The sequence below is a fragment of the Leucopleurus acutus genome, assembly GCF_964270905.1.
Source record: "Leucopleurus acutus genome assembly, chromosome: 16".
Lineage (NCBI taxonomy): Eukaryota > Metazoa > Chordata > Mammalia > Artiodactyla > Delphinidae > Leucopleurus > Leucopleurus acutus.
The window spans coordinates 23,281,049-23,308,874 of NC_139158.1; the positions used below are offsets into that span (position 1 = coordinate 23,281,049).

General features: G+C 42.6%; 2 protein-coding genes across 2 annotated transcripts in view; both read left to right on the forward strand.

Moving 5' to 3' along the window:
* The window catches only part of TMC7 (transmembrane channel like 7), a gene marked incomplete at its 3' end in the record, with an annotated part of 48,311 nt that extends 38,159 nt beyond the window's left edge, over positions 1-10,152 (forward strand). The window contains exons 12-16 of the mRNA XM_082857445.1: positions 774-960; positions 2,890-3,020; positions 6,448-6,603; positions 9,136-9,214; positions 10,078-10,152. Of these exons, the coding sequence (XP_082713571.1) occupies positions 774-960; positions 2,890-3,020; positions 6,448-6,603; positions 9,136-9,214; positions 10,078-10,152 (628 nt within the window). The remainder of the gene's footprint in view (positions 1-773; positions 961-2,889; positions 3,021-6,447; positions 6,604-9,135; positions 9,215-10,077) is intronic.
* A 7,582-nt stretch (positions 10,153-17,734) lies between these two features.
* COQ7 (coenzyme Q7, hydroxylase) lies at positions 17,735-27,381 on the forward strand. Its single transcript, XM_082857606.1, has 6 exons — positions 17,735-17,840; positions 23,554-23,732; positions 24,887-25,001; positions 25,870-26,009; positions 26,648-26,716; positions 27,150-27,381. Exons 1-6 carry the CDS (start codon positions 17,768-17,770, stop codon positions 27,225-27,227), a joined length of 654 nt encoding a protein of 217 aa, XP_082713732.1. The 5' UTR covers positions 17,735-17,767; the 3' UTR covers positions 27,228-27,381.
* The last annotated feature ends 445 nt before the right edge of the window (positions 27,382-27,826 follow it).

Here is a 27,826-nt window from a genome sequence, read left to right on the forward strand (position 1 = left end):
GGCACACATTTGTATAAATACATGTGTAAGTAAACACACAGTCTTGCTGGAAGTGTTCTTTTTTGCCCCACAGATGGGATCGTGGTACATCCACATGGGTCCGCAGCTTGCGTTTTCTCCCCCATACAAACAAACTACCGTGAACAACTTTCCCTGTCAAGGCACGTGGACTTTCCTCTCTCGCTTTAAGGACTGTATGTTATTCCACTGTACCCATGGCTTCTGATTTGTCGATGCAGCCCCTACTGCTGGGCCTTTAGGTTGTTTCCAGTAGTTTTGCTAATATGTGGTCATGTTACAGTGAACAGCTATGTGTGTTTATCTCAGGCCCCTGGTCCTAGGGTTTTTGTAGAGAGCTTCTAGGATTCCAGGGAGTAGCGTGCAGGGTGGTAGGTCCCCATAAGCCACTTTCTGTGCGGATGCACAGTAGCTCAATACTTTTTGGGTTGAGTGGCAAACTAGAGCACAGAGACTGCCCGTGTCATTTACTGTCAACTGCAACGCAGTGAAGTAGGCTGCATTATAATGCCCTCACATTCCAGATGAGAAAAATGAGCCTTATCTAACGTTGTTTGGCCGATAAGCTGTAGATCTGAGACTTGGACCCTGGTGTTAATGATTCCAGAGTTCACTGCATTCTGCATCTTCTAGACATATGACTCACCAGTTTCCATAAGAAGTATGTGTGGAAACAGCCCTGATTTTGTGGATGTGGTTCTGTGGCCTTGGCAGACACTGTAGTCCAGGTGATAAATGGTCCTGTTTGTTTCCAGGATCCTCGTGACCTACTGTTCCTCTTGGAAGCTGTTTCAGTGCTGGGGACAGCAGGAGTTTGCTATCCCTGATAATGTTCTAGGGATCGTTTATGGGCAAACCATTTGCTGGATTGGAGCCTTCTTCTCACCCCTTCTTCCTGCAGTTGCAACCTTGAAGTTCATTATCATCTTTTACGTGAAAGAGGTAAGGAGAGGTGGGGTTGAGGGGTCAGTAACTGAGACCATCCTTGACCTTGCAAGACCTTCGGCACACATGCTTGGAGCCCACCCACATCCCATTAGATGTATCAAAATTGCATCCCTTATTTGATACATATTTTTATTCTGGAAAAAAGGCTAATGGATTTTCGCACTTTTGTCATTTTGAGAGTTTTGTTAAGAATGATTTTGCTCCTGTGATTTTAAAAAATGTTTTTTGTATGTAACTACGAGTTGCGTTGCAGTTGATCAATCAGTTGACGGTGGTTCATTTTGGTGATGTTTAACAAAAGGTTTATTAACTAAAGTTTTGTAGTTTTCTGTTTGGATTTTGGAGCTGGTGCATTTATTTTCAGTTCTCAATTATTTGTGTAGCTCCTCAAACGGCTCACAGGCCCTAGGCATTGTACCTGAACTAAGTGCTTAATGGGTGAAGTAGCTCTATAGACGACTAACTTATCTGGGCTTATTAACCAAACTTTTTCTTTATTGTAGAGGCAATATATGTTCACTATTAAACATTTAAACAATACAGATATGTATTCCATCCCTTCTTCCAGAGGTAGCCTCTGTTAATAACCCCTGACATTATTGATCACCTATTATGCCAAGCCCTGAGGATTCATAAATGGAAGTAATGATAGTAGTCATAACAATAACAACGATACACCCTTTGAAGTAGGCACTGCTAGTAACCATATTTTATAAATTAGGAAGCTGAAGTTTAGAGAGGTTAAGTAACTGGTCCAAGCTCACACAGCTTATAAATGACTCCTGGGATTTGAACCCAGGTTTACCTCACTCCAGAGCCTAAGCTCTTAATCCAGTAGGCAGGGCCTTGAATTGGGTCATACTTTCTACCTGGGTGTTTTGGCCTTTGAAGAATGTTCTGATGCTTTCATTTGGAAACTTAAATTGGCTGAAGTCACCAAGGGAGAGATGGATGCGAGAAAGCTCAGAGGAGCTTGTTCTTCCAGAAAATAGGTTAGGCAGTGGTTTCCTAGCGTGTAGCCCAGGATAGACAGCGTAGGGGTAATGGAATGGGTCACAGGTACTGGACTTAGTTCTGACACCCCAGTCTGACTGGCCACCTGCCCCCAGACACCCTAACAGGACACGAAGGGTCCCTGGTGCTCAGTGCCCTCGGCTCACAAGATGTTCCAGCTGCTGCAGTCACAGGAACTTGATGCCCCTTCCCGAGGCTGTACCTTTCTAGAATGTTAAGGAGGAATTGGATGCCTGTTACTGTACCCCTCTCCCCGTCCCCACCTGATTCCTCCTTCAAGTCTTTTTTCCCTCAGTGGAAATATTTATTTTTAATATATAGGAAAAATACATATGCTTGTACAATTCAAGCAAATATCTCCTGTTTTGGTGTGTATATATTTAGTACCTGTTTAAACCCCTGTAGAGAATAAATACTTTTCGAATTCTTTCAAATCATCACATTGTATGCTCTTAAGTAGCTTACCATTTTATTTGTCAATTATACCTCAGTAAAGCTAAAAAAAGAAAGAAATTTACAGTAAAATGTTTAAAAAAATACTAAAAAAAAAACTTAAACAAGATCATACAGTACAGAGTTTTGGAATCTACCCTTTTCATTTCACAGTGCCGTGTAGGATATAAAGCTTTTCTAAGGGCTATGTGATTTTCCATTGTGTAGATGCACTTTAACCTTTAAGGGACCCCTTGGGTAGCTACTTAGGTTGCTTTCAGTTATTCCCTGTTATTAACAACCGTAGCAGTAAATATCCATATACTTATTTTTTGACCCATTTTTAAAATTTTGGTCTATTCTGCTGACTACTCTAGAAAGATTATACCGATTTACATTCTATAATACATGACTGTGCTCATTTATCCTCAAGGAAGCTGTGCTCTTAATTTTTCCTCTTTCTTCCTCTCCCCTTAGATAAGTCTTCTTTACACCTGCAGACCCTCTCCGAGGCAGTTCAGAGCATCTAATTCTAATTTCTTCTTCCTGTTGGTGTTACTGATTGGGCTGTGCTTGGCAATAATACCTCTGACAATCAGCATTGCACGGTAAATATGACTTTGTCTTCTAGAACATTCCCTCCTTGACATGTCCGTCTTTTATGTTAAAGGCTTCATTGCATTCTTTATTGGCTTTCCTCATAGTGCTCCACCCGCAGAGGTCAGTAAGTCACTCCTGGCTCAGCCAGGCCCACCTTTGTTTCGGAATATCTTGGGTCACTTCTGAACTTGGGCTTGCAGGGTTCTCACTGTGTTTGAGAGTGTCGGTTGGCTCTATTCTACCCAGATCCCTTTTCCTAGTATCTCTCTTCTAGTCCCCTTTGGGATTGTTTCTTTGTTTCTGATTATGAAGTTAATACGTGGTCACTGAGAAGACTTGGAGTGTCTTTATTGCCAAGCACTGTGCTAGCTGCTAGGGGTATAAAGACAATTCAGACATGGCACAAGGAATGTAGTGTCTAGTGTGGAATTTGGAAAAAGCAGAAATGCTCAGTCCTGAGGATGGGAAGTTGAGGGTTCAAATCCCAGTGATGCCACCCCCTAGTGTTCTAACCATTTATACCAGAGGCTGGAAAGAGAGTAAATGATTTAGGTTTTCTGGGCCGTATGGTTTCTATAGCAACTATTCAGCTCAACTGTTTACATATCATCTATGTTGCAGCCATAGATGATATATGAACTAACAGGCATGACTGTGTTCCAGTAAAACTTCATTTATAAAAATTAGGCTTGGGACTTCCCTGGTGGTGCAGTGGGTAAGACTCTGCGCGCCCAGTGCAGGGGGCCCAGGTGCAATCCCTGGTCAGGGAACTAGATCCCACATGCATGCCTCAGCTAAGGAGCCCACGTGTGGCAACAAAGACCAGGTGCAACTAAATAAATATGAAAAAAAAAACAAAAATAGGCTGTGGGCCAGATTTGGCCTGTGGGTTGTAGTTTGCCAACCCTTGACTTACAGTCTCATGGAATTCCATTTCTTCATCTTTATTGTATTTTATCTTATTTTTTTCCATTTCTTAATCTTTAAATGAAAAGTCTAGAACTTTGAATTCCTCTCTCAGGTTTTATTATTTTTTAAACTAAATTGAGTCTATATATTTTTATTGTAATAGTGGTATGTTACATATATTGAAAAATTCAAGCAGTACAGAAAAGGGTATAAATTAAAGAGAAAATACTACTCCCCATTCCCACCTCTTAGTCCTACTCTAAGAGGTGACCACTGTTAACATTTTATGAACCCTTCCAGAAAGTTATTATGAAAAATGTATCTTTAATGCATCTGGAATAATACTGTTTGGCAGCTTAAATTTTTTTTTCAGTTTATATTGTGCCCTTTTCCAGGCCAGCACATAGAGAGCTCTCATTCTTTTAAAGTAATTTTTAGCTTTGATTTTTTTAATAAGAAATACATTCACATGGAACAGAACTCAAAAAGTATAAAAGAGGGCTTCCCTGGTGGCGCAGTGGTTGAGAGTCCGCCTGCTGATGCAGGGGACGCGGGTTCGTGCCCTGGTCCGGGAGGATCCCGCGTACCGCGGAGCAGCTGGGCCCGTGAGCCATGGCCGCTGAGCCTGCGCGTCCGGAGCCTGTGCTCCGCAATGGGAGAGGCCACAACAGTGAGAGGCCCGCGTACCAAAAAAAAAAAAAAAAAAGTATAAAAGAGTATATGGCGGAAGTTCATTCTCCAATTCTATTTCCTAACTACTTAGTTTCTGTCTAAGGCAGTTATATCTGTATGTGTTTGTCTCTCTCTCAGTGGTTCTTTATTCTCTTGTATGAATGGATCATAAATTGTTCATCCATTGCCTTAAACAACATTTAGGTTGTTTCCAGGAATCTATTTTTATCCCTAAAATAGAGCTGCAGTGGAAAATTTCCTACATAGAACTTTATGATAAGAATGTAGGCAATTCCTGTAAGCCTTAATTTAATTTTTTCCATTGTAATTTTATTTTTCCCTGCTTTTTATTTTGAAAAATTTTAATCTATAGAAAAGTTGAAAAAAGCAACAATGAAAATTTATATACCCTTTACCTGGCTGTCCCAGCTGTTAACATTCTGCTACGTTTGTTTTCTCTCTGTATATACATACGTTTTTTGTGTGTGTGATGATGAACCATTTGAAATTAAGCTGTAGGCACCATGACATTTCATTCCTAAATACTTGAACATGCAGTTCCTAAAAATAAGGACATTCTCCCTTCTATATATCCACAATAACATTATCACACCTAAGAAAATTAATGCCAATATCATATTCCTGCCATTTTCAAATTTCTCCAGTCCCAAGATAGTCTTTTATAGCTTTATTTTTTAAATGAAGATCTTTCAAGTTTTGCCCATTACTTTCGATTGTGATGTCTCCTTAGTCTTTGATTCTTCACACAGTTTCCTCACCACTAAATTAAGAGACTGAAGGGCAGACTCCCCACATTCTGGAGTTGTCTGATTGCTTTCTCACAGTGTCATTTAACTTGACCTTCTTCTTCTTTTTTAAATTTCTGGTGCTCAATTTATTGTTGTTCTAAAATATCACCAGAGTAGCTATCTTCAAGTAACAGGTTCTTTTTTCTTTTTGAAGTATAGTTGATTTACGATGTTGTGTTAGTTTCAGGTGTACAGCAAAGTGATTCAGCCGTATATATATGGCTTTTTCTTTTTCACATTCTTTTCCCTTTTAGGTTATTACAAAATATTGAGTATAGTTCCCTGTGCTATACAGTAGGTCTTTGTTGGTTATCTGTTTTACATATAGTAGTGTGTATCCCAAACTCCTAATTTATCCCTACCCCCCGGCCTTCGCCTTTGGTAACCATAAGTTAGTTTTCTATGTCTGTGGGTCTATTTCTGTATTGTAAATAAGTTCATTTGTATCTTTTTTTTAGATTGCACATATAAGCAATATCATATGATATTTGTCTTTCTCTGTCTGGCTTACTTCACTTAGTATGATAATCTCTAGGTCCATCCATGTTGCTGCAAATCGCATTATTTCATTCTTTTTTATGGCTGAGTAATATTCCATTGTGTGTGTGTGTGTGTGTGTGTGTGTGTGTGTGTGTGTGTGTGTGCGCGCGCGCTTCCTATCCATTCATCTGTTGATGTATACTTAGATTGCTTCCACGTCCTGGCTACTGTAAATAGTACTGCTATGAACATGGGTGTGCATGTATCTTTGTGAATTAGAGTTTGCTCCAGGTATATGCCCAGGAGTGGGATTGCAGGATCATATGGTAACTCTTATTTTTAAACTTGACCTTCTGTCCTGAATTTCCTATAAACTGGAAGTCAGGTCTAGAGACTTGATGAGATTTCAGGGTAAGCATTTTTGACCAGAATATTCCAGAAGGCTCATGAGGTCAGGCGGATCCTTGTGGGGCACTGTTAACAAAGCTTTGTGGGTACGCAGAGGAGGGATGCGCAGCCTGTGCTGCAGGCCTGGCCCTGAGCCCCGTGCTCTGTGTCCTGGTAGCATCCCTTCCTCCAAAGCCTGTGGGCCCTTCACCAACTTCAACACCACCTGGGAGGTGGTCCCCAAGATGGTGAGCACCTTCCCCAGCTCGCTGCAGTCTCTGGTCCATGGCATCGCGTCGGAAGCCTTCGCAGTGCCTTTCTTCATGATCCTCTGGTGAGTGAGAACCACCTGGATTCTGCAGGTATTTTCCACTGTGGCTGGTGGGCTCCTCTCCGCTGGAAAATGGAGCTCACCCGCGCCTCTTGATATGGTACCAAACCTCTCTGAGCCACACTTTTCCATCTCTAAGATGTCAAAATAAGACCAGTAGTAATTCTTTCAGAGGGTCACTGAGCAGGTTCAGGGAGATCCCACTTGTAATGGGGATCTGTACTTAGCCAGAAGCCTGAGTTATAAAATATAACCCAAGAAATGTTGCCTATTATTATATTACTGATTATTCACAAACTTAGTTGCTCTTTGGAAAAGGAACTGATAACTGGGCTGAGAGAAGAGCACCAGACTAGAAGCATGCACTTGAACCCTGGCTCTACCACTTACAAGCTGTGTGGCCTCAGGTCATCACATACCCTCTCTGAGCCTCGATTTCCTCACCTGGAAAATGGGAATAAGAATGGCACACACCTCATAGGGCTGTGAGAAGAAGGACACATGGTGAAGTGCTTAGCAGAGGACCTGGCCTTTAGTGAAGGCTCGATAAATGACAAGTGTCGGGTGCAGGGGCGACGAGGGTTTTTGTGCAGTGATTCACTTTGAGTGTAATTCTAATCACAAATATCTATTGAGGACTTACTTTGTACTAGGCATTGTTCTAATTATAGCCCATTCTCATTATGCATAAATTCCGTAATTTTTTTCTGTATTGCAAATGTGCTTACTAGCTAAAATATTTTTGTAACCCCAAAATCAGTACTAATGGTGTTGTTTTTGGTGATTATTTGTAGACATGCATAGAGTAGTAAAAAATTTGAGTTGCCTGATGCACAGTGTCTCAGTGCCTTTGGGCTGCCATAGTGAAATATCATAGACTGGGTGGCCCAACAACAGAAGTTTATTTCTTACGGTTCTGGAGGCTGGAAGTCCAAGATCAAAGTGCCAGCATGGTCGGATGAAGATCCTCGTCCTGCTTACAGACTTCGTGTATTCTCATATGGCAGAAGGGACTAGGGTGCTCTCTGGAGTCGCTTTTATAAGGGCACTAATCCCATTTGTGAGGGCTCCTCATGACCTAATCACCTCCCAAAGGCCCCACGTTCTAATATCATCACCTTGGGATAAGGATTTCACAACATATGAATTTGAGGGGGACACAAATATTCAAACCATAGCTCAGACTGTAACTTAAGTGTCCTTTTTGTGATCCATTTAGTGCGATGTTTCTTGCATTTTGTGCTTTTGGTTGGTGATTTCACTGTTCACGCGTAGAGCTGAAGTGCTGTCTAGGGTTCCTAAGTGCAAGAAGGCTGGGATGGGTTTTATGAAGAAAATATGTGTGTTAGATAAGCTTCATTCAGGCACGTGTCATGGTGCTGTTGGCTGTGAGTTCAGTGATATTAAATAAGGTGTCTTGAAACAGAAACAGGGTTATGTATTAATAACCTTCTCTCTCAAGAAACATAAAACACGGTATTGATCAGTTGACAAAAATGTTGTGACCAGGGGCATAAAGGAACCTATTCTGTATTTCCCCCTGGGGCACTGGTTCAGTGTTCCTGGAGACTATAGAACAGAAGAGAAGTACCACAAATCACTGGAATTGATTGTAGCTTACATGTATTAACTCATGCAATCAGCACAGTTATCCTACGATATAGATATTATTAGAGGAAAACCCCACCATAATGCAAGAAAGTGGTTAAAGAATTCATTTGTTAAAGGCAAATGATATTCGTAAAATGATGTGGGGTTGCAGCCAGTTAGCCTGGAACTGCAAGGATCCCAGAGTCCAGCGGTTCCATCCTAATCGATTCACCCCAGCTGTGGCTTGGCTGGCACCATCTGGTGGTGGTTACCTGATCTGGCTTCCACATCTTCGGGGGTCATTCTTGTCCTTGGCCATGAGGACTTCCAGAAGAGAAGACTGACATCACTGATTCCCGTGGCCCTCAGCCCTCTCTGGGGAGACTGGACAGGCAGCCACCTCCCCTGCACAGAAAACAGGAACCAGTTGCCAGTTGCTTTTATTCAAAATGGTATTATCTTAGGCTTGTTATCACTGGATTTTCCTCTATTATCCCCATTTTATAGATGAGGAAACTGAGGCCAGGGAGGTTCCACAGTGATCATCCACAGCCAGTTCTTTCTGTGCTGAGCTGGCCTTCTGGCCCGTCTCCTCCTCTCTCCCCTCTCGTGTGTGTGCCAGGGGAGCCTCAGCAGCTTTTAATATTAACTCTAGAAAGCAAGGCAGGAATCAGTCTCTGCTGCCGCTGCCCAATAAAACCCCTCTGGCTGTTTCATTTTTTCTTTTCTTTTCTTTTTGTTGGAGTATAGTTGGTTTACAATGTTGTGCTAGTTTCAGATGTATACCTCTGGCTGTTTCTGATGCCCTCTGCTTGGGAGACGTGAGGGTTTTCTTTCTTTTTTTCTAACAAAAGTAAAACTGTTCCAGGCGAAGTGTGTCGGGTTGTTTTCCAGTGGCCTTCAGATGGTACAAACTCCCTAGTGACCTCTCGCCTTTTGTTGCAGTCTCGTTATGTTCTACTTCATCGCCCTAGCAGGAGCGCACAAGCGGGTGGTTGTCCAGCTCCGAGAGCAGCTGTCCCTGGTAAGGAAGCACCGGTCCCAGGGGCAAGGCTGGGACATTTACCCAGGACACTGAAAGGAATGGGGAGCTCTTCCCAGGGAGAGGGTGGGATTTCCCATCACCACTCCCCCAGAACCCTGCCTTCAGGCTCGGCCTCCTCCAGCCCCATTCATTCCCTGACTCATCCATTCCCTCAACGTTTGTATCCTCATACTGTGCTGGGATACACAGGTGAAGAAGAGGGACAAGGCTGCTTAGTAGTTAAAGAAAAGAGATAAATTTCAATTGCGATAACTGGTATGACGATGATACAGAGAGGTAGTTAGAGTGGTGGGTGGACCGTCTGCTGCTGAGATGGTGGCCATGGAAGGCCTCTTTGGAGGCGGCGATGGTGGAGCTGAGACTCGAATGATGAGAGGAGCCAATTATGGGAGGTCTTGGGCATGAGAGTAACAGGCAGAGGGTGCATCGAGGAGTGAGCCGGGCACTGCTGGGCCCAGGGGGAAGGGCGGTGTGGCTGGAGGGTGCAGGATGATGGGGAGAGGCAAGGCGATGCTAGAGTCACAGCATAGCTGGGGTCACAGCATCACCTGAGGGCTCTGGTGGGAAGTTTGGGTTTAATTCTGAGTGTGATGGGAAGCCATTGGAGGGTGGAGGGTGGTAAGTAAAAGTCTGATGTTCATTTTTAAAGGAACATTTTTACAAGGCGGCTTTGTGGACGAGGGGCTGGGGAGGGAGGAAGAGTGAAAGAGGCAATTTGGAGGTCATTGCCATGGTCCAGTGGTTATTACCTACCAAGTCTGATAGGTAATTTCTTAGGTCGAAATAATGATATTTGTTTCCAAATATATTGAATGTGCTCTTGAACCTGTCTGTGTTTTTAGGAAAGTCGTGACAAGCGTTATCTAATCCAGAAACTCACAGAAGCCCAGAGGGATATGAGGAACCGGCTAGACTGACGGGGAGATGCTGCAGCGTGCGGTTTACAGGCTGGCCTGGTGACCTGCCAGCCTACACCATCTACCTGAGATTTTAGCAGAAATTTTTAAATATATTTTTCTGGAATTTGGGCCTTTCCTGCAAGTGGCTCCATACGTGCAGCTCCAGTGCCTGTGTTTACATAACCCAGCCCCTGTTTAATGCTTTAGGGACTTAGAAAAGTAGGTTTGCCTGAGGCCCAGCAGCTCAGGCTCAACCAAAACGCTGAAGCCATTGAAGGTTTTCAACCAAAATTGCGGAGAGACCATTTATAGTTCTACAAGCTTATTTGTATTGTCTTTTAAAGTTAACTGTAGAGGTCATCTATCCATGAGCCTGGGTTAGTTCTTTGGAGCCAGGTTCTGGGGGTTTAGGCTGAGAAGTGTTCCTTAAGAAGTAGTGACTCTCTAGGATGGTTCTGTAGACTTAGAATGGAGACTCGATTTTTTTGAAATGGAGAAACCCTTGAATTGTGATGTTTGGACCAGATGGTGGGAGCATGAAGAGGATGGTTATGTAATTTCAGCTACATGAGAATATGTAATATGAGAATAATATTATAGGAGAGAAAAGCCCTTCCTGCTGTGCGAAGGAACAAGGCCCCGAGTGCCCTGGATTGAGCCCTATGAGGAGGGGAACAGCGGCAGGATGGCAGCCTGGATTTCGTAGCTTCCTGGGCATTTTGCCACAGCTTTGTTACTCAGGGCAAACTGCCTTTAAGGGCCTGGATATCCACAAAATTTCCGTCCCTCTAGTCCTGGGTTTGGGGACTTGGCAGAGTGCCATCCATATGGAGAGGCAAAGTTTGTCTCTCAGTCTTCCAAAAGCCGTTTCCCTTCCTGCACTGAGGTCTCTCAATCACACTTCATGGTTCGGAGCCAGGCTGGAAAGGACCGTTGGGTCTTTGAGTGTTTCGGCGTGTGGGTTGCAGCATCAGGCCAGCCTGTGCCGGTGTACCAAACTAGCTGAATGCTGGCGTCTTAAATGTACGTATTCATATTTGTAAGGGCTGTTGTTTCTCTTGTGCTTAAAATTTTTAATTTTATTTTACAAAACATGCAGAGTATCTCTTCAGATTTCCGTTACCATAAAAACCGTCTGCGATAAATACCTCATCACTGAAACTGATAGCTTTAAACCTTTTAATATAAGCCTAGATTATGGTGGGTTTTTTTTTAGATTATGGTTTAATGTAAGCAGTTTTCATTCTAATACCTTCAGAATCTTTTTCAAAGTACTGTAGTTTTGTAACGACCGTGTGTACCTTCCTTCTATGGTGTTCCTTCCTTTCACTGGCTCTAAACCTTTCCTGGGGGTAGCCTGGAATTTAAAGGTGGGTGCAGGTTTTAGAAAGCTGCTGCTGTGAAGCATATTTCCCCCCCTCCCCCCATTACTCAAAAATGATTGACTCCTTGCTCTGAGAAGCAAAACAAGCTCACCATAGTTAACATACTTCTGTGTACTTGTCCCTTTGCCAAAGTTTTTTTTTTTCTGCTCTTCTACAGGTAGTATTAACACAGGATATTTTTATACCTATAAAACTGATGAGGTTTTCTTTTCTTATCTTGTTAAGGTTTATGAATTTTTAAGTCTAATAACTAGTATCATGGAATTTTGAGCAAACGGAAGTTCATTCCATCCTCACTTTTAAAAAATTCTAAATTGTTGGCATTTTTGCCTAGAGAATTTATATGTATAACATTCTTGCCTTCACCATGCTTCTGAAAACAGTCAAGTTTTCTGTGGGGTGTGTGTGTGTGTGTGTGTGTGTGTGTGTGTGTGTGTGTGTGTGTGTGTGAGTGAGTGAGATGGAAGCTCTGTTTTCTTTCCCTATTATTATACTGAAATATGCTAATATATTCATTTTAGTTAAATGCTGCTAATTTGCATACTTCTTACTTGAATGTTTTTATATATTTTGATAACTTTAATAACTGCAGATGATGTCTGTATAATTGTTAAAGTGCAGCTCTCGCTAACAAATGTGCATTACAACTACTGATTAAACTATGTCTTGAAGGTTTTAAAATGTGATTCTGTGTATTTGAATTCTTGGAGGCGTCTTGTTAGCAGTCAAGTGATCATGAAAGCTCTAACAGTTTGTAAAGTTGCTCTTTACCTTTTCCTAGAATCAGAAGGAAGAAGTGTTTAATTATAGAAAATCATCAAATGAGTGCTTTTAAGACTTGCTTTTAAGCCAAGGAGGGATGTGTGTGTGTGTGTGTGTGTGTGTGTGTGTTTTAAACTTAAAAGACATAGAGTTATTTCAAGACTCCCCATCCCACCTCCCAGAGGGAAACACTGCTAATAATGCTTATTTTATTCTCCCAGAAAATTATATATTCAAGCAGATATGTATCTGTAGTTGTATGTGTGATATTTATTTATTTATGAGCTTTTCCATTTTTTCTCCTTAATAACATCTTGAAGATCTTTATATGGAGAGTAGCTACTCATTCTTTTTAATGACTACAGGGTATTCTTCCATTGTGTCAGTGTATACTTTCATAATCATTCACCAATACTGGATACTTAGTTTTCAGTCACTCCCTCCTCCCATCCCCCTGCCCCGGACCCCACACACACCTCATTACAAGTACTCGGAGCTGGAATTTTGAAAGTACATGCAAACATTTCTCTTTTCTCTGTTCTATCCCATTGGCTTCAGGTTCTTGTTCTTTATCAAGGTGGCCTTGCACTTTCTTGCAATCACAAAATATTCTAATTCCAGCAAAGAGAAGAATCCAGTTTGGCAAGTCTTTAGTTTGCATTAACTCTTAAGTTAGCAAAGTAAATTCTTGCAGCTACATATCTGATTGTAGATACCCACTTGAGTAAGTATTGGAGAAGAAAGGAATTAATTTCCTGGGATGGCACTGCAAGGTCTGATCCCTAGGAAGATAGAACTTCTGAATGTGTCTTCTTTATATAGGGTGTTGCTTTATTAGTAAATTCCATTTGGTGTATTGTCTTTCCAATGCATGGGATGTGCTGGGGACATAGAATGGCTTTGTACTTTGTGTAATTTTGTACAGGTGTCTTTACCACTGTGAGATAAAGATCCCTTATCTTTAAAATGGAAAAATAGGGCTTCCTTGGTGGCGCAGTGGTTGAGAGTCCGCCTGCCGATGCAGGGGACATGGGTTCGTGCCCCGGTCCGGGAAGATCCCACATGCCGCAGAGCGGCTGGGCCCGTGAGCCATGGCCGCTGAGCCTGCGCGTCTGGAGCCTGTGCTCCGCAACGGGAGAGGCCACAACAGTGAGAGGCCCGCGTACCGCAAAAAAAAAAAAGGAATAATAAGCCTTTTCTTTATGAAATTTTGTATTCTCGTTACAAAAATACTTGTTTATTATAGAAAATAAAGGGAACGTTGAAAGCTACAGAGAAAACAAAAGTAAAAATCATGTATGAGCAATATGTGTGGACATCCACTGTTAGTCTTGGCAAATTCCCTTTAAGGTAGAAAGAACAGAGTGAGGGAGGGAGGATGAAAAGAAGAGAAAGAAAAAAATTGGTATTCTCATTTCTTTTTCATAAGTGTTTTCTCATCTTATCCAAAGTTCTTTATAAGCATTTCAGTAGGTTACATAACATCATACAGATGGATCACAATTTTTTTAAAAGTTTTTGGCCGTACCCCACGGCATGTGGGATCTTAGTTCCCCAACCAGGGATCGAACCCACACCTCCTGCATTGGAAGGCAGAGTCTTACCACTGGGCCACTGGGGAAGTCCCCACATTTTTTTTAACATTCCCTTGCTGCTTAACATTTTGTTTTCAAATGTCCCTGACAATAAATGAGACACACAAATCTTTTACGCGGGCCTCTCACTGTTGTGGCCTCTCCCGTTGCGGAGCACAGGCTCCGGACGCGCAGGCTCAGCGGCCATGGCTCACGGGCCCAGCCGCTCCGCGGCATGTGGGATCTTCCCGGACCGGGGCACGAACCCGTGTCCCCTGCATCGGCAGGCGGACTCTCAACCACTGCGCCACCAGGGAAGCCCGAGACACACAAATCTTTGTCAATATATATATTTTTTTTTCTTTTGAGACAGAGACCTGGAAATGGGATTACGGCCAAGATTTTAAGGCTTTTGAGAGCTAGATTTATACTCAAAAGCTTTACATGAGAATGTTACAACACCCTCACTTTCACCAACTATTTGGATTTAAAAAGGTATATAATAGTCAATCATAATTTTAAATTACTGCAGTGTGTTAATTTGAAAACAATTAGGAACACTATTTTTACAATGGCAGTGTATCTTAAATATTTTATAGTAACGGGTAATTGAAACACAAAAGACCCTGAATAGCCAAAGCAATCTTTTTATTTATTTATTTATTTATGGCTGCGTTGGGCCTTCGTTGCTGTGCGTGGGCTTCCTCTAGTTGTGGTGAGTGGCGGCTACTCTTTGCTGCAGTGCGCGGGCTTCTCATTGCGTTGGCTTCTCGTTGTGGAGCACAGGCTCTAGGCGTGTGGGCTTCAGTAGTTGCAGCGTGCGGGTTCAGTAGTTGTGGCTCGCAGGCTCTAGAGCGCAGGCTCAGTAGTTGTGGCGCACGGGCTTAGTTGCTCTGTGGCATGTGAGATCTTCCCAGATCAGGGCTTGAACCTGTGTCCCCTGCATTGGTAGGAGGATTCTTAACCACTGCGCCACCAGGGAAGCCCATAGCCAAAGAAATCTTGAGAAAGAAAAACGGAGTTGGAGGAATCAGGTTCCCTGACTTCAAACTATACTACAAAGCTACAGTAATCAAGACTGTATGGTGCTGGCACAAATACAGAAATATAGATCAATGGTACAGGATAGAAAGCCCAGAGATAAACCCACACACATATGGTCACCTAATTTATGACAAAGGAGGCAAGAACATACAATGGAGCAAAGATAGCCTCTTCAGTAAGTGGTGCTGGGAAAATAGGACAGCTACATGTAAAAGAATGAAATTAGAACACTCCCTAACACCATACACAAAAATAAACTCAAAATGGATTAAAGACCTAAATGTAAGACAGGACACTGTAAAATTCTTAGAGGAAAACATAGGAAAAACACTCTTTGACATAAACCACAGCAAGATCTTTTTTGAACCACCTCCTCGAGTAATGAAAATAAAAATAAACAAATGGGACCTAATAAAACTTAAAAGCTTTTGCACAGCAAAGGAAACCATAAACAAGATGAAAAGACAACCCTTAGAATGGGAGAAAATATTTGCAAATGAAACAACGGACAAAGGATTAATCTCCAAAATATACAAACAGCTCATGGAGCTCAATATCAAAACAAACAATCCAACTAAAAAATGGGCGGAAGACCTAAAGAGACATTTCACCAAAAAAGACATACAGATGGCCAAAAGGCACATGAAAAGATGCTCAACATCACTAATCATTAGAGAAATGCAAATCAAAACTACAATGAGGTATCACCTCACGCCAGTCAGAATGGCCATTATCAAAAAATCTAGAAATAGGGCTTCCCTGGTAGCGCAGTGGTTAAGAATCCGCCTGCCAATGCAGGGGACATGGGTTCGAGCCCTGGTCCGGGAAGATCCCACATGCCGCAGGGCAACTGGGCCCATGAGCCACAACTACTGAGCCTGCGTGTCTGGAGCCTGTGCTCCGCAACGAGAGGCCGCGACAGTGAGAGGCCTGCGCACCGCGATGAAGAGTGGGCCCTGCTCGCCGCAACTAGAGAAAGCCCTCGCACAGAAACGAAGACCCAACACAGCCAAAAATAAATAAATAAAAATTTATATTAAAAAAAATCTAGAAATAATAAATACTAGAGAGGGTGTGGTGAAAAGGGAACTTTCCTGCACTGTTGGTGGGGATGTACGTTAATACAACCACTATGGAGAACAGTATGGAGGTTCCTTAAAAAACTAAAAATAGAACTACCATATGACCCAGCAATCCCACTATTGAGCATGTACCCTGAGAAAACCATAAATCCAAAAGAGACATGTACCACAATGTTCACTGTAGCACTATTTACAATAGCCAGGACATGGAAGTAACCTAAATGTCCATCAACAGATGAATGGATAAAGATGCGGCACATATATTACTCAGCCATAAAAAGAAACAAAATTGAGTTATTTGTAGTGAGGTAGATGGACCTAGAGTCTGTCATACAGAGTGAAGTAAGTTAGAAAGAAAAACAAATACCGTATACTAACCCATATGCATGGAATTTAAAAAAAATGGTAGTGATGAACCTAGTGGCAGGGCAGGAATAAAGACGCAGACATAGAGAATGGACTTGAGGACGGGGGGGGGGGGGGGGGGGGGCTGGGGGAGGGGGAAGCTGGGGTGAAGTGAGAGTAGCGTCGACACATATACACTTCCAAACGTAAGATAGCTAGTGGGAAGCAGCTGCATAGCACAGGGAGATCTGCTCAGTGATTTGCGACGACCTAGAGGGGTGGAATAGGGAGGGTGGGAGGGAGGGGATATGGGGATATATGTATGCATATGGCTGATTCACTTTGTTGTACAACAGAAATTAACACAGCATTGTGAAGCAATTATACTCCAATAAAGATATATATATATATATATATATATATATATATATTCCAAGGGTGTAAAGTAAAAAATGAAAGCCCCCTTCTCACTATCCCAACCCCTTGAAGTTACCATTATTAAACGTTTTGCTGTACATCCTTTCAGGTATGCACCTTGCCCTCATATACATTACACATTCGAAAAATTATTTCTGTTCCATAGATTCCTAGAAGTAGGATTGGTGTATCAGTGGATATGCATTTTTTAAAGTGTCCAAATTTTTTTTTCTTAAGACTTTATTTTTTTTACAGCAGTTTTAGGTTCACAGCAAAATTGAGGAAGGTACAGAGATTTCTCATATACCCCCTGCCTCCACACATGCACCGAATCCCCCACCAGAGTGATACATTTGTTACAATTTATGAGTCTACATTGTCAGATTGGATATAGACTTAAAAGTAAGAAATATGTTGCTAAACCTTCCCTTCCCAACCCTCCCCTTAAGAAACCAATTTGCGCCAATGTACGTTCTCACTAACAGTAAAGTGGAAATAATAATAGCAATAATAAATGTTCTCCGTAGAAAAACTAAAAATAGAGAAAAGGAGTAGGAAGAAATTTAGTATGTCAACCCCAATACCTAGAGATAACACTAATGACCATGTGGTGAATTTCAGAACGTAATTTCTACTATTTTAAAGTGGTTACAAATAGAGAAAAATCTCCTATATTGGTAAAGCATAAAACACAATGGCTATGCCAGTAAACAATTCCTTCCTGGTCCTCCTTCCCAGGAACTGAGTAGAGAAATCTTTACCCCGTCGGGATCTTTGAAAGAACAATTTCGCATTCTCATCTCCGTGGCAACCCTTTACCCGGTCGGTCTGAGTGATTGATAGTGATCTCATCCAATAGAATCTTTTCATTTGACGTTTCCAACCAATCGGGTAGAAGCAGGTGGCCCAGGGCGTTTCCACCGAGGCAAGAGCGGGTCTTAAATGCCTTACGTCGGTCGAGCGTCATCAGTCTGCGACAAGGGCACGGTTGCTCTGTTCAAGAAGTGGTTCCGCTGTTGCGGCAATGAGCTGCACCCGGGCGGCGGCGGCTTGCTGTCTGTGGCAGCTGCGCACGGGCGCCCCGAGATCCCTCTCAGGTAAAGGGGGAGCATTACCGTGGCCCCGCCCCGTGCCGGCGAGCCAGGGAATTTTCTCCTGAGGCTTGGGTCGGAGAGGTCACGGGGAGGACGTTCACTACGTCACAGGGCTGCGACGGAGCGCGACTGAGCGGCTGGAAAAGCGGGGCTAGGCCAGTAGTGCGCCGCGGGTCCGCTGGGCGGGAAGTGGGGTGGTTTTCCGCAGTAACCGTCTGGAGCGCCGGTTCCGGGTCGGCGCATTGGGGATGACCTAATTGCGCACCTGTTACGTGACGTCACTGCAGGTGTGGTCGGCGTTCCGGACTGAGGACAGTTGGCGACCTTAAAAGTTTAGCGTCCCGGGGACGGGGGGGTGGGGGGTGTCCTCCTCGTAGCCTTTGCTCAGGGCCTCGTAGGTAGTCCTACGACCATCAGCGTCCGCTTGCCCCCGACACCTCCACCCCTCACCCCGGAGCTTGTTAGAAACGCGGATTCTCAGGTCCTTCCCCTGACCTACTGGATCGCTATGTCAGTATTTTAACAAGACCTTCGAATGATTCGTGTGCATTTGCAAGTTTGAGAGGCACCGGGGTATTAGAAGGAGTATCGAATTGGGAGTAGGGAGACTTAGGCCTGGCTCCTGGCTCCTCCTTTCCTCATTTCATCCGAGCTGCCTCAGAAAATTGTGAGGTCATTTTCTCAAAGTTACATCATTCGTGTACCACCTTGACGACTTTTGCCTTATAGCAATACCACTTGTATTTTGATTACTAAAGGTTTTTTTTTTCCCTAAACTGTGTCCCATTTTAAATTAAGTAATTTCACGGAAACTAGATTCTTATGGTAAACAGAAAACCAGTATCGCCTGTCCCAAGAAAAGTAATCATAAAAAATAAATACGCTGAAAACAAGAAGTTATTGTGTTAGATACTGTTGCCTACCAAGGCTTGAACCCAAGATCATCTTTCTTTCTGGTAAGAAAGGGAGGTTAGCAAGTGTTAGGAAGACGTTTAAGATGTGTCAGCTGTAAACTGAGACCATCTCCTTGATGAAGACAAAAAAATTGGAAGAGAATAACTCTTGCTGAAAAACATGGGTGTTATTTAATGCATGTTCATAGCCACTTAAGGTCTTCCTATAAACCACATGAAACCTCCTAGGTACCATCATAGGTATGTGTTTCACATTTTGGGAAAACATGAATATAAAGTGATGCATTTGAGAGCTTCTAGCACTGGGCCTCAATTTTATATATTATTTCTCAGTTTTATTTTAAAGTGTGTGACAGTGCAGGCAAAACTCAGAGGACTGTTGAACATGATTTTTAATGCTCCTTAGCTGAGCCAATACCAGAATAAGAATCATTGTTTTTCATTTAAAGAGTTACTTTGCTTCCTGTGTCTCATTTTACCTTCATGATAACTCATTAAGAAAGGTTTTATTATTGCGTGTTTTCCCTTAAAAAGGAAATAACCTGATCATTCCCAATTTTATATGTAAGAAATGGAAATTCTGAATTGTCTAAGTCTGTGTTAGAGACAGGATATGTATTTTCTGGCTCTAACTCTGTGCCCCATCTGTGATCCATACTGTAGAAATATGTTGCTAAATCTTCCCTTCCCAACCCTCCCCTTAAGAAACCAATTTGCACCAATGTACGTTCTCACTAACAGTAAAGTGGAAATAATAATAGCAATAATGTTCTCTGTAGAAAAACTAAAAATAGAGAAAAGGAGTAGGAAGAAATTTAGTATGTCAACCCCAATACCTAGAGATAACACTAATGACCATGTGGTGAATTTCAGAATGTAATTTCTACTATTTTAAAGTGGTTACAAATAGAGAAAAATCTCCTATATTGGTAAAGGAGATTTTTAGAAATAATGTTTTGCCAATCTGTGATCCATACTGTACTTTTTTTTTCCTTTTCCATTATGGTTTATTACAGGATATTGAATATAGTTCCTTGTGCTATATAGTAGGACCTTGTTGTTTATTTTATATATAGTAGTTTGTATCTGCTAATCCCAAACTCCTAATTTATCCCGCCCCCACCCCCTTTCCCCTTTGGTCACCATAAGTTTGTTTTCTATGTCTGTGAGTTTGTTTCTTAAGTTCATTTGTTAATTTCTTAATAATTTCACATTTTAGATTCCACATATAAGTGATATCATATGGTATTTGTCTTTCTCTGTCTTACATCACTTAGTATGATAATCTCTAGGTCCATCCATGTTGCTACAGATGGCATTATTTCACTCTTTTATGGCTGAAGAGTATTCCATTGTGTGTGTGTGTGTGTGTGTGTGTATAGGTAGATAGACCACATCTTCTTTATCCATTCATCTGTCGATGGGCATTTAGGTTGCTTCCATGTCTTGGCTATTGTAAATAGTGCTGCTGTGAACATTGGGGTGCATGTATCTTTTCGAATTAGAGTTTTGTCCAGATATATGCCCAGGAGTGGGATTGCTGGATCATATGGCAACTCTGTTTTTAGTTTTTTGAGGAACCTCCATATTGTTCTCCATAGTGGCCGCACCAGTTTACATTCCCACCAACAGTGTAGGAGGGTTCCCTTTTCTCCACACCCTCTCCAGCATTTGTTATTTGTAGACTTTTTTTTTTTTTTTTTTTGTGGTACGCGGGCCTCTCACTATTGTGGCCTCTTCTGTTGCAGAGCACAGGCTCCGGACGCACAGGCTCAGCAGCCATGGCTCACAGGCCTAGCCGCTCCGCGGCATGTGGGATCTTCCCGGACCGGGGCACGAACCCGTGTCCCCCACATCGGCAGGCGGACTCTCAACCACTGCGCCACCAGGGAAGCCCATTTGTAGACTTTTTAATGGCCATTCTGACGGGTGTAAGGTGGTACCTCATTGTAGTTTTGATTTGCATTTTTCTAATTAGCAATGTTGAGCACCTTTTCATGTGTCTGTTGGCCATCTGTTTGTCTTCTTTGGAGAAATGTCTGTTTAAGTCTTCCACCCATTTTTTGATTGGGTTGTTTGTTTTTTTGTTATTGAGCTGTATGAACTGTTTGTGTATTTTGGAAATTAAGCCCTTGTGGGTTGCATCGTTTGCAAATATTTTCTCCCAGTCCGTAGGTTGTCTTTTCATTTTGTTTATGGTTTCCTTTGCTGTGCAAAAGCTTATAAGTTTGATTAGGTCCCATTGTTTATTTTTGCTTTTATTTCTATTGCCTTGGGAGACTGACCTAAGAAAACATTGGTGTGATTTATGTCTGGGAATGTTTTGCCTATGTTCTCTTCTAGGAGTTTTATGGTGTCATGTCTTAATATGTAAGTTTTTAAGCCAGTTTGAGTTGGTTTTTGTGTATGGTGTAAGGGTGTGTTCTAAATGCATTGATTTACATTTGGCTGTCCAGCTTTCCCAACACCAGTTGCTGAAGAGACTGTCTTTTCTCCATTGTGTATTAATTGGCAAAGATTAATTGGCCATAGGTGTGTGGGTTTATTTCTGGGCTCTCTATTCTATTCCATTGATCCATATGTCTGTTTTTGTGCCAGTACCACACTGTTTTGATTACTGTAGCCTTGTAATATTGTCTGAAGTCTGGGAGGGTTATGCCACCAGCTTTGTCCTTTTTCCTCAGGATTGCTTTGGCAATTCTGGGTCGTTTATGGTTCCATATAAATTTTAGGATTATTCGTTCTAGTTCTGTGAAAATGGCCGTGGGTAATTTGATAGGGATCACATTAAGTCTGTAGATTGTTCTGGGTAGTTTGGCCATTTAAATAATATTAATTTTTCCAATCCAGGAGTATCCATCCCATACTTTTTAAAGAGACCTTGCAGAGATTATGAAAAGATAGAAATAGCAAATATTACAATACCCCACCCTCCACACATACTCCCAAAAAGCATTTATTAGGTGCCTGAATCTGGAAGAGTGTTGCAGTGCTAGGGAAAATTCAAGTATGTTTTTAATAGAAATATAATTCTACCCATCAGAAGTCAGATGTGCGTTTGAACTCACCCTCATCCTATGCACTCAGCCCCTTGCTATTTCTCAGTAAGTGGTTTCTTAAAAATGAGTATTGAGGGATTTCCCAATGGTCCAATGGTTAGGACTTGGCACTTTCACTGCCGAGGGCCTGGGTTCAATCCCTGGTCGGGGAACTAAGATCCCGCAAGCCATGGGGAGCGGCCAAAAAAAAGAGTATTGAGTTGTCTTTAAAGTTCTTTCCCATTAACACGTTTCTGGATGGGAGTAACAAAAGAAAAGAACAAGCAAACAAGATTACTTTAAAAAATAGAGTCTTCTCATCGTTTTCAATTTTAATTGGGCCCCATCTTTCTATAAGGAGGCCAGACCGATGGAAGCACAAGTCCTTGGACTTGGAGGCAAAAACTTGAGACAGGTTACCTTGACTTTGTCAAATGTCTCAAATTATTCTCCACATAAAAACATGGCCACGGACCACAGTGACCCACTGTCTGATGGCACAGATCTGAGTGGTACCTTACATCTGGCAGAACTTGGGCTCCATCCAGTTTCTTGAGTCAGATATGCTCGGTGAGATGGAGCAGGTTATATGTGGAAGACTGGATCACAGCGGGTCACCATGCTTCGGACCCCTAATATCCACTGCTCCTTTGTTTAGTCATTTAAAATCCCCTGCCTGAAAAGTTCAAATGCAGAACCCCCTCATATTTCATCAGGCCTACCCCATCACTGTGTCCAAAGCACTCAAGCCTTTTTTAATGGAAAAACAAACAAACAAACTATAGATGTATCCAAAGGAAACTTTCTGCACATTGTGTGGGTGTTCAAGTTAGCCTAAATGAAAAGAAGTATCTATTAAACACACAGTAGTCATACATAATAGCCTTGAAACACATCTCAAGATGATATCAATACAGGTCAAAGGTCACATTCCAGACTAAATGGTCTCTCCGAGTCTCTATTTCCATATCTTCAAAATGAGTTGATAACACCTTATACATCTAAACATGTTACAAAACTCTTCTCTTAGGGGAGAGAACTTTGGGAATGCCCTAATATAAGCCTCAGAGATTACAGTCAAGGTGTTGCTGTTTGGAGATTTTTTTAAAAGACAAAATCTAATCTATCCTGAAGAATTTATATTTTGAAAGCAAGAAGAGTTCAGTTGAATTAAGTACCATAATGAGATGAAACCTAAGCTCTAAGGCTAAATTCTCAAAGTCAGATGCCCACGGGTGCAGATATTTTTAGGAGAAATTAAATCTACAGTTCGTAACCTTGGCTGCAGAGAGGATTTGTGCACAGAACTTTTCAAAAACATCTGTGTCCCCTCCCAGAGATCAACTGGGGAGGAGCATCCGTGCTTTTGAGAGCTCCCTAGGGGTTCTGTGCAGCCAGGGTTGGGAACAGAGCAAGCTGGCACGAGTGGGTGGACTGGAGAACCGTGCCCATCTAGAGGCAGCTACCACGTTAACTGCCTGGTGAGAAGGCAGGATCAGTATTTCTAGATCATCGTACACTTAGATTGAAGCCAGAGTCCAGATCTTTAGTTAAAATCTTCTATGTTTTAAATATTGGTAACTAATTTACTTCAAAAAACAAAACAAAAACCATTGCAGGTTAAACAGAATACACCCGTGGGCGTACCCCACCTATGGGGAGCTTATTTGTGACCTTTGCTCTAAGGTGCCTCTTTCTTCTGTCTATGAAGGAAACAACTCAGTTTTACCCGAGAGTAATGGAGAATAAACACTTGCGTTGCAGCTTATGGAAGAAGAAGCAGTGTCAGATTTTGCAGTTCGGGAGTGACCTTAGACAGTATCAGTCGGGCAGCTGTGGATCGAATAATCCGGGTGGATCATGCAGGTGAATATGGAGCGAACCGCATCTATGCAGGGCAGATGGCCATCCTGGGTCGGACGAGCGTCGGGCCGGTCATTCAGGTGGGCGCCTCTTTATCTGAGTAATGAATCGCATTGGGTCATGCCTTCTCAAGGGAGATACTGTTGTCCCCAGGCAAGCAAGAATTGGTTGTGCGGGTGGGGATGGAGCAGTAAAAAGCTTATTATTATTTTTTTATCAAGCACATACATTTAGTACATAAACACATACAGTATATCTGTAGTATTAAAATGTCTTGGTGGGGGGGCGGTGTGGGTGATAAAAAAGGGCTGAGAGTCAGCGTTAAGTAAAAGCGCCAGTTGTGAGACGTTGTGGTCCCGCCCATAGTGGAGACCAGTGGAGACATTTTATATTGAGAGGCAGACGGTCGGGCCTGGGCTTTGTAGTCACACAGACTATAAAGGTTCACATTCCAGCTCTCTCCCGGTGTGACCTGGGGGAAGTCACATGACCTCTCCATTTCCATATCTGCAAAATGAGCTGTTAACACCTCATTAGGTTTTGGTGAAGAATAAATGAGCTGGTGTAGAGCGGCTAATACCATGCCTGGCATGTAATAGACACTTAGCGCATGTTAAATTGCCTGCTCTGAGCCCTTGCAAGTTACTTAACCTCTCTGTGCCTCACTTTCTTCGTCTGTAAAATGAGGATAATAACAGTTTGTCCTTCACAAAGCAGTTGTGCAGATTAAGTTAATTACGTATGTAAAGCTATTTGACAGTACTTGGCTATAGGACATACTCTTAAGTGTTAGCTCTTATAATCATTCTCCCTTTTTTCTTTGATGTAAATGATACATTTCTGGCTCTCTGAAAGGAACTTATATAAAATGTAATATTCTGCCCTTCTGATTTTGAAATGGGCTACACATCTCATTTCTTTTGGGTGCGCACTCTTGTCCCTGAATAGGCGCGTTGTGGGTCGGAGGAGCTGCTTCTGGCACCATGGTTCGGGGTCCGCTTCTCTGGAATTAAGATTACAGATGCTTCTTTTGGTTTGCTGTCACTCTCTTCTCCGTAGCCTGATGTTTAGGGTTTTTCTTCGACAATTCAAGGGGAATGGGAGAAATAGCAGTTCTCATCATTTTGCCCGTTTTGCTTCCTTTACCGCACATGGACGGGCATTAGTTTCCTTGCTATATAGCAGGCGGTCTCTGTGGAATGCTTGCATGTCTTTGTTTTTATGTTTCTTACAGAAAATGTGGGATCAAGAAAAGGACCACTTGAAAAAGTTCAATGAGTTGATGGTTGCATTCAGGGTGCGGCCAACCATTCTGATGCCCTTTTGGAATGTGCTGGGCTTTGCACTGGGTATGTGTCTGTCCAGAAGAGCCTGTGTGAGCTTAGGGATCTGGGGTGATTGAATCATTAAATAACCACTTCTACAATTCTTGCTGTGTTCTCTTACAACCTTTTAATTCACTTAATATTTTTCTGAAGTTAAATTGACTTTTTTTTGCTTACATTTATTTAAGATAGAATCTTAAAATCAGAACTTTTATAAATAGAGGGTACAGTGAAAATAAATACAACAGAGACGAAAAAAGCTAGAGCAATTCAATTGTAGCCAGATGGTGTTCCCTGATGAAGGTTCTAAACCTGAGATCTGCTCACTCTTAAAAAGGGAGAGTCAGGGAATTCCCTGGCGGTCCAGTGGTTAGGACTCGGCGCTTTCACTGCCTGGGTTCCATCCCTGGTCGGGGAACTAAGATCCCGCAAGCCACGAGACACGGCCAAAAAAAGAAGGGTGGCGGGGGGAATCAGTGGTATAGAGGAACCCAAAACACACTCACCCTCAGTGAAGACTCACTCCTGCCATAATCGGAAGGTTAGAAAAAGCATTGAAAAAAGAACATTCTTACTATGTGATTCAGGGTTTAACACTGTGATCTGGTACCACCTAAAACCGTGGTTTTCAAGGGGAGCAAGTTGCTCCTGAGGATGCTTGGCAACATCTAAAGACATTTTTGGTTGTCACAACTGGGGATGCCACTGGCACCTAGTGGGTAAAGGCCAAGGGTGCTGCTAAACAGCCCACAGTGTTCAGGACATTCCCCCGTAACAAGGAATTATCCAGCCCCAGAGTCCAGGGTGCCAAGGTGACAAACCCTGGCCTCAGCTGATCTCCATCCCCAGTGGTATCAGCCCCATCTTTGCCTTCTGGGTCTGACAATTCCAGGTGCGGGAACTGCCCTGCTTGGGAAGGAGGGCGCAATGGCCTGCACAGTTGCTGTGGAAGAGTCCATAGCACACCACTACAACAACCAGATCAGGATGCTGATGGAGAAGGAGCCTGAAAAGTATGAAGAGCTTCTTCAGGTATTTGACTGGCTCTGGAAGGGGCTGCTGCGGGGGAAGGGCAGATATGCAGTTTGGTAAGAGGAACAAAATAGAGTGTTAGGGAATTGCGATGCCTCAGAAACCTAGGGCAGCACCTCATTTTAAAAGCAAGCAAACCGAGGCCGCTGAAGCCGTATGCCCTGTCACGTGCTTGGGCAGAGCTGGGACTGAAACCCGTGTTTCCTGAGCCCAGACCTGTATTCTCTCTGCTTCTGGATCATTGATAGATTCTGAGCAAATGCCATGAGTACAAACCCTTCAGATTAAATAAATAAATATCCTCAGAAATTTTCTACAGCAAATAAGGGAACTGTTTAATTTTTTTTGAAGCTAAGTCAGTGGCCAACCACCTGTTTCTGTAAATAAAGTTTTGTTGGAACACAGCTGCACCCATCTGTCTACATGTCCATGGCTGCTGTCCCCTCTACGATGGAAGAGTTGAGTTGTGACAGGGACCTTACAGCCCCAAAAGCTTGAAGTACTGACTCTGGCCCTTTGTAGGAAAAGTTTGCCTACCTGTGTCTTAGATGATAATATGAGGCTTTAGTCTCCAAAATAAGTCAGAACAGCAGGGAGCTGGTAGGCTGACTTGCTTCCATTTCTTTTTCCTTAATCAGGTGATAAGGAAATTTCGGGATGAAGAGCTTGAGCACCATGACATAGGCCTGGAACACGATGCAGAACTGGTGGGGACCCCCCTTTACTGTTTGCTTGTGGTGACCTTATTTGGAAGGATGAGGGGTGGGAAGGTTTCTGTTCCCAGAAAGATACAAAGTGGCTGTCAGACAAAGAGAACCAATACATTGCCTGACAGAAAGCCAGCAAATGCCTTTCTCCCAACTGGGAATCTTATTTCTTGCTTCTCTTCCTTATCCTTTTACCCAGCACTTTCTCCCTCTCGGGTGAGAAACCAGTTGGGTCAAACGTTTTGGATGCAGCAGAGGCATTCCAATCTTTTGAATAGGTTTTTTTTTCCCCCCAATTAAAATAAGTTGTTTCTTAGATCTTATTACTTATCCAGAGAAGTCCCAACCCTGCCATGCCAGGCCTGTACCTTACAACTGACGGTGAACATAGAGCAGGTTTCTTTGGGTTGCTTATTGTTGTTGTTTTTAACAGGCTCCAGCGTACGCTGTTCTGAAGAGCGTTATCCAGGCTGGATGCAGCGTGGCAATATATTTATCAGAAAGACTGTAAAGTATGTCCACTTTTCCTTGTGTATAAACGATGATAGTAATTTAACAAATGACAATAGCAGAAAAGGAAACGTACAGTTACTGTTCTGTGAATTTGTTAATAAACTGCGAGAGGTTTTTTTGTTAATAAAATTCTCCAGTGTTGATTTTTCTTTTTTTTTGCGGTACGCGGGCCTCTCACTGCTGTGGCCTCTCCCGTTGCGGAGCACAGGCTCCGAACGCACAGGTCCAGTGGCCATGGCTCACGGGCCCAGCCGCTCCGCAGCATGTGGGATCTTCCCGGACTGGGGCACGAACCCGTGTCCCCTGCATCGGCAGGCGGACTCTCAACCACTGCGCCACCAGGGGAGCCCCTCCAGTGTTGATTTTTCTCTGTGCTGCTTTAATGCCATAAGGCTGACAGTTCACCAGGTGCATTCAGATTATAGCAAAATAAGCTGGTCCTTGTTTGGTCTGTAGTTAATTTTTTCATAAAGCATTAAGAATGAATCATTAAGAAAGTAACAGAAATCTTCAAGAGAAAAAAAAAAGAGTTTACTGGTAACACAAAGTAATTTAAAACACAATGATGTTTAAGATTGACCAAGCAAGACTGCTGAG